Here is a 7,459-nt window from a genome sequence, read left to right on the forward strand (position 1 = left end):
TAGCTCATGCAAAGCGAAAAAGTATACTACAGTACTGATTACACCTCCCTAATGGAGGGATCAATCTCAATTAATCTCTTCTTGCCAAAATTAAATGAATAATAAAGTAAATGATAGAAAACCGCATACGTCTGTCAGGCTCAAACACTGATGACATCTATTAAAACAGACGAGAAGCAAGGAATCATGCAGAGACAGAGTTACATTTTGCTCAATTGAGGAAAGACGTTATTTGGGCTGTACTCTAGTTACAGATCCAAACTTCGCTCTAAAGTCTAGCCCACGTGCTTCCTCTATTTATTTGGGAGGTCCCTGGTTACATCACTGAAGCTGTCACTGAGGGAAGGGGTTAATCTCGACAGCTCCAGTTAGACAAGAAATGCAAATGTGTTAACACTGGTGATATCGCCTTGTCTCTGCTCTGTCTGCGTCACGGCGGTGTTCGGCCTTGGCAGTCAGCAGGCCGTTCCTGGACACAGACACTGATACGAGACTGGCTTGCAATCTTTTGGATTGCCAGCTTTGCACAGACAAAGAAAAATACCACTTCAGCACAATTGACAATAATTAAAGCAACGTCCCTTAAGCATAAGAGTTGTGTGATAATATATACATAATTATTCTAAGAATGTCCACATACTTTTGTCAATTCACTGTACAAGTGAATGGGGTCTAGTGTATATTCTTATTCTTATACCTGATGGCCGCGCTTGTTGGTGTATCTTTGTGCAGGTGGGCGGTCACACAATGCTACCCATCCGCTGGATGCCGCCAGAGAGCATCATGTACCGGCGCTTCACCACGGAGAGCGACGTGTGGAGTCTGGGCGTGGTCCTCTGGGAGATCTTCACCTACGGCAAGCAGCCCTGGTACCAGCTCTCCAACAATGAGGTTAGCTGTCAAATAAAGATGCATATATACACAAGTATTAAATTGCGGAGTCATCAAACCAGGAAGTAGCCAGCTGCTTACTAACAAACCGAAGCTTTCTAGCGTGCCGTGATTTTTTGTTTATCCTCATGAACCAGGAACAAGCTAACAAGTAGCTAGCTACAAAACAAGCACGGAATGCCTCAATATTTTCCGCTTCTGTTACAAAAATTGTTTTTGAGTCACGATGGAGCCATTTACTCACTCCATAATAAAAAAATTAAATAGCCCAGTCATGTTTCATGGTACCGTATTTTTCGGACTTTAAGTCGCAGTTGTTTTCATAGTTTGGCCGGGGGTGCGACTTATACTCAGGAGCGACTTATGTGTGAAATTATTAACACATTACCGTAAAATATCAAATAATATTATTTAGCTCATTCACGTAAGAGACTAGACGTATAAGATTTCATGGGATTTAGCGATTAGGAGTGACAGATTGTTTGGTAAACATATAGCATGTTCTATATGTTGTAGTTATTTGAATGACTCTTACCATAATATGTTACGTTAACATACCAGGCACGTTCTCAGTTGGTTATTTATGCATCATATAACGTACACTTATTCAGCCTGTTGTTCACTATTCTTTATTTATTTTGAATTGCCTTTCAAATGTCTATTCTTGGTGTTGGGTTTTATCAAATAAATTTCCCCAAAAAATGCGACTTATACTCCAGTGCGACTTATATGTTATTTTCCTTCTTTATTATGCATTTTCGGCCGGTGCGACTTATACTACGGAGCGACTTACACTCCGAAAAAATACGGTATCTTGTGAAGGGAATTAGCTTGCTAACTAACAGATAAACAATCCGTACAAACACAAAAGTATATGATGCGGCACAAATTTTTGTAAATATTTTAGTAGTTCTGCATCACATTGAAACCATTTCCCTCATCCCTGAATGAAAAATGGTACGTTCCAGTAGTCCTACATCAACATAAACCAGGAAGAAGCTAACTACAAATGAACTGCTAATTAACTACCAAGTAGCCTGCTAACTATTAAGTACAAGCTAACTAACTAAATCTGATTTAAAAATACATTAAAATTAGAGATGTCCGATAATATCGCACTGCCGATATTATCGGCCGATAAATTCTTTAAAAGTTAATATCGGAAATTATCGGTATCGGTTTCAAAATTATCGGTATCGGTTTCAAAAAGTAAAATTTATGACTTTTTAAAGGGAGAAGTACAGAGGCCAATAAACCTTAAAGGCACTGCCTTTGCGTGCCGGCCCAATCACATAATATCTACGGCTTTTCACGCACACAAGTGAATGCAAGCATACTTGGTCAACAGCCATACAGGTCACACTGAGGGTAGCCGTATAAACAACTTTAACACTGTTACAAATATGCGCCACACTGTGAACCCACACCAAACAAGAATGACAAACACATTTCGGGAGAACATCCGCACCGTAACACAACATAAACACAACAGAACAAATACCCAGAACCCCTTGCAGCACTAACTCTTCCGGGACGCTACAATATACACCCCCCGCTACCCCCTACCCCTCTCCACCTCAACCCCACCCCCGCAACCCCCGCCCACCTTAACCTCCTCATGCTCTCTCAGTTAAGTTGAAAAGCCAGCATCTGTGATGGTATGGGGGTGTATTAGTGGCCAAGACATGGGTAACTTACACATCTGTGAAGGCGCCATTAATGCTGAAAGGTACATACAGGTTTTGGAGCAACATATGTTGCCATCCAAGCGACGCAATCATGGACGCTCCTGCTTATTTCAGCAAGACAATGCCAAGCCACGTGTTACATCAACGTGGCTTTGTAGTAAAAGAGTGCGGGTACTAGACGGGCCTGCCTGTAATCCAGACCTGTCTCCCATTGAAAATGTGTGGCGCATTATGAAGCTTGAAATACCACAACGGAGACCCCGGACTGTTGAACAACTTAAGCTGTACATCAAGCAAGAATGGAAAAGAATTCCACCTGAGAAGCTTCAAAAATGTGTCTCCTCAGTTCCCAAACGTTTACTGAGTGTTGTTAAAAGGAAAGGCCATGTAACACAGTGGTAAAAATAGGGATGATGTTTGTTAAGAAATTATTGATTTCGATGCCATTATCGAATCCTCTTATCGAATCAATTCCTTATCGATTCTCTTATCGAATCCAGATAGGTTGTTATATATGGAAAAAAACACACAATACTTGGTTTAACAAAAATTCACTTTTGGCAGCCTTCACTTATATTTTTTAAGAAAAAAATAAAATAAAATAAATAAATGTTGACTGTTAGTTCCCCTTTAATTGGGCCACTTAAGAAAAATACATGCAGGGAAAATCCTGCATTAATTTGTATTATTTATTAGACAGACCTGCAAACTCTGGAGTGGTGTAGGCTCCAAGATACATACAAAAAAGCTAACGTTAACGTTACCGTTAGCCACTGACTATGCTTAGGTAACGTTAGTCTAGCTAACATTACTGCAGTCCTGGTTGACATAAGAGGTAACGTTATTTTAGCCTAAAGGCTAGAAGTGAGCAGATATGTAAATGAACCGGCAACAGTTAACGTTAGTTACTCACCGGCACTATCACTGGGACTGCAGGTTGAAGCAGAGGAAGAGGGGCGTGCTTCGTCATCTGTGTCGCTGCTTCTCCACGACACCTTTCTCTAACCTTCAGGTTATGTACGGCCGAACATGTTTCAACATGTTTGTTGTACTGCTCCCCTTACAACAGGGGTGTCCAAAGTGCGGCCCGGGGGCCATTTGCGGCCCGCAGCTAATTGTTTACCGGCCCGCCACACATTCTGGAAATACTACTGTAAAAATAAAAAAGAACATTAAAAAAAGTGGAATGAGGTGAAATCTAACGAGAAAAAGTTGCAATGTTGACACAAAAGCTGCCATGCAGGCTGTTTTTTTTTCTTTTGTCTTTCTTTATTTTTTATTTTTTTGCCATTGCTCAAAAAAAAAAAATAATGACAAAAAATCCACGTTATAATGAATTATTTTCAGGGCTCCAATTACTACAAATATTTCACTTTAAAATGTTTTATGTGGTAAATATTGCATATATTGTGTAGTAGTCATATAAAAACATCAAAGTTTTCTTTGACAAAAGCGCATAAAACAAACAAAATAATAGTTCCAGCATAAAATCGACAGATATATCTGAAGTTGATCTCGTAACTTAAGTGTTGAAAGTAAAAGAAAAACCTAATAAAAATGTATCACTTTATGAGTGGGGGACCTTTTGGATCCCAAATATATTTAGTGATTTTTTATTTATCTTTTCACTGTGATTACTCAAAAATATTAAATAATCAATGGTGTCCTGCATTATTGATCTTTTAGGGCTCTAATTACTAAATACTGCATATTTCAGTTTTACTATAAAAAACAAAGTTGTTTTTGACAGAAAAGCCATAAAACATTTTTTAAAATTTGTATTACTTTATATCAACTTGAAGTTGATATAGAGATTTAGTGTAATTTTAAAATATTAATAATCTGACTTATTTTTAACATTTTAATGACTGAGACCCTTTATGGTCCCCGGGACCCCTAAAGGTAAAATAAATAAAAAATGCATATATTTTGTTATGGTTTGAAAATGAAAAATATCAAAATGGCCCCCACATGCTTTAATTTTTCCGTGTGCGGCCCTCAGTGGAAAAAGTTTGGACACCCCTGCCTTACAGGAAAGCGAAGCCTGGCAATAATTGCAGATAGCCGTTTCCTCGTTGTATTTCTTAGTAAAGTGAAGCCATGCCTTAGAGCGTTTTGTCCGGTCCATTGTTGTTGCTGCTTCTGTATCTGCCGCCTAATGACTGAGCTACGTCATTTCCTGAGACGTGTCACAGGAAATTCGTTCCCAGGGATTCGAATAAAGAACCAAATCTATTTATTTACTGTAGTGGCTTCGATAACGGGAACCGTTTCTCAAAAAGGGATTCGAATCCATGGAATCGGTTCTTTTCTTATCAAACAATCGGAAGAACTGGTTTTCGAACATCATCCCTAGGTATAAATGCCCCTGTGCCAACTTTTTTGCAATGTGTTTGCAATAACTTCTAAGTTAATGATTATTTGCAAAAAAAAATGTACGTTTCTCAGTTCAAGCATTAAGTATCTTGTCTTTGCAGTCTATTCAATTGAATATAAGTTGAAAAGGATTTGCAAATCATTGTATTCTGTTTTTATTTACGATTTACACAACGTGCCAACTTCACCGGTTTCAGGTTTTGTAATTATTTGTATTTATTTATTATTTTATGCCACAAGATTGTACCTAAAGTCGTAGTTTAAATGTGAATTTGATGATAAGGCGTGCACCTTGCAGGTGATCGAGTGCATCACGCAAGGACGTGTGCTCCAGCGGCCCCGCACCTGTCCCAAGGAGGTGTACGACCTGATGCTTGGCTGCTGGCAGAGGGAGCCCTACATGAGGCTCAACATCAAGGAGATCCACGCCATGCTCCAGAGCCTCGCTAAGGCCTCCCCCGTCTATCTGGACATACTGGGCTGAGGAGGCGCTGTACAGTACGTGTGTGTGTGTGTGTGTGTGTGTGTGTGTGTGTGTGTGTGTGTGTGTGTGTGTGTGTGTGTGTGTGTGTGTGTGTGTGTGTGTGTGTGTGTGTGTGTGTGTGTGTGTGTGTGTGTGTGTGTGTGTGTGTGTGTGACAGAGAGAGAAAATAGCAGGGAGGGCGTGCGTCTGTGTACAGTGCCTGGCTGTAAATGTTTCTTGTAAATGTTAATTGTCCTCATTTCATTGAGAAAAGTCTTCAATTTGGACGCATTTTTGCTTTGCTTTAGCTTCCCTTCGGGGTGTTTACAGTCGGCCGTTTAAAAAGTCATGCGTTTGTTAACAGGGGGCGCCAAAAATGCATTGTGGCTGACGCGAGACCGTCAATGACACAAATACCAAGGCATAAACGTCGATTTAGTCCTAATGCATATTTACCGCAAATGAACAAAAAGGATTTGACGGATTTACCGTTTTTTTTAATGTGCGTAAGAATATTTAAAGAAAATTACAAATGTTGACTGAATTCATTTTAAAATTTTAAAACATATCCCACAGTGATATGTTTTAAAATTACAATACCTTTTAAGAATATCATTTAAATATTGTTATGTATTAAATATATTATATATATTCTACTCTGATTATATTATATCATATTTATTTCTCAGTGATATTGTTGTGTTTGTGAGAAATGTAATTCATTATATAATATTTATTATTATTTTATTTTATTACATTTTATTCATTATTTTTTAATCAGATCGTGAAAGTTATTATCATGAATATTTTACTCATTTACAGTGAAATACTGAGTACTGACATTTTAACTGTTGACAGTTACCTGAATACATTACATTACTTTTGAGACATCTTCCAAATGTTTTATTATAATAGCATTTCATGAAAACTGTATATATTTATAACTATTTTATAGTATTTATTTTTCATTCATATTTTTCTTTCAGCTTTAAGTCTCAAAATGTAGCTCTAAATGACATGTTTATATATTACTTATGAGTTACTGTGTTATTCTGATTGATTTCAAATCAATCCCTAAAAGTAAAGAATATTTGGTACATTAGTTTTTATTTATAGGGCACTTATTGAAATTAGGGCTGCAACAACTAATCGATTAAATCGATTAAAATCGATTATAAAAATAGTTGGCGATTAATTTAGTTATCGATTCGTTGGATCTATGCTATGCGCATTCGCAGGGGCAATTATTATTATTATTTATTTGTTTAAAAAAAATTTTTTATTTATTAATTTTTTTTAATAAACCTTTATTTATAAACTGCAACATGTACAAACAGCTGAGAAACAATAATCAAAATAAGTATGGTGCCAGTATGCTGTTTTTTTTTCAATAAAATACTGGAAAGGATAGAAATGTAGTTTGTCTCTTTTATCCGATTATTAATCGATTAATCGAAGTAACAATCGACAGATTAATCGTTTATCAAATTAATCGTTAGTTGCAGCCCTAATTGAAATACTTCCAAAATGTCAACTCTTTACAAAATTGGAATACATTAGAGGACTTCTTCAAAAAATACTTTTATGATTGTCCACTTTTTAAAAATGACAACCATCAAAATGGTGTATAATATCTCCCCTTCTCTTTTTTTAATATATATATATATATATATATATATATATATATATATATATATATATATATATATATATATATATATATATATATATATATATATATATATATATATATATATATATATATATATATATATATATATATATATATATATTATTTTTCTTATTTCTAATTCTAATTTTATCCCTAAAAATGTAGATGCGTGGGTCTATTTTAAGTAATTTAACTCTAATTAAACTTAACTTAATCAAAATGTCCTCAGCAAAGAGAGATCAAATCTCATTTAAATAAAAATCATGAATAGAAAAAAAACATTTGTATTATACTGATGTTTTTTTGAATGAATTAAATCTTAATTATTAAAAATATTTAAAATGTACGAACTTAGAACATAGTTTTTAT

At 35.9% G+C, this 7,459-nt stretch overlaps 1 protein-coding gene across 1 annotated transcript in view; it reads left to right on the plus strand.

The window, feature by feature from the left end:
* ntrk2b (neurotrophic tyrosine kinase, receptor, type 2b) overlaps nucleotides 1–7,087 on the plus strand; it is a 69,144-nt gene extending 62,057 nt beyond the window's left edge. Inside the window, exons 15-16 of the mRNA XM_062031229.1 lie at nucleotides 733–891; nucleotides 5,254–7,087. Of these exons, the coding sequence (XP_061887213.1) occupies nucleotides 733–891; nucleotides 5,254–5,439 (345 nt within the window). The 3' untranslated portion in view covers nucleotides 5,440–7,087. The remainder of the gene's footprint in view (nucleotides 1–732; nucleotides 892–5,253) is intronic.
* Nucleotides 7,088–7,459: the final 372 nt, after the last annotated feature.

Source organism: Entelurus aequoreus, linkage group LG21, assembly GCF_033978785.1.
Source record: "Entelurus aequoreus isolate RoL-2023_Sb linkage group LG21, RoL_Eaeq_v1.1, whole genome shotgun sequence".
Classification (NCBI taxonomy): Eukaryota; Metazoa; Chordata; class Actinopteri; order Syngnathiformes; family Syngnathidae; genus Entelurus; species Entelurus aequoreus.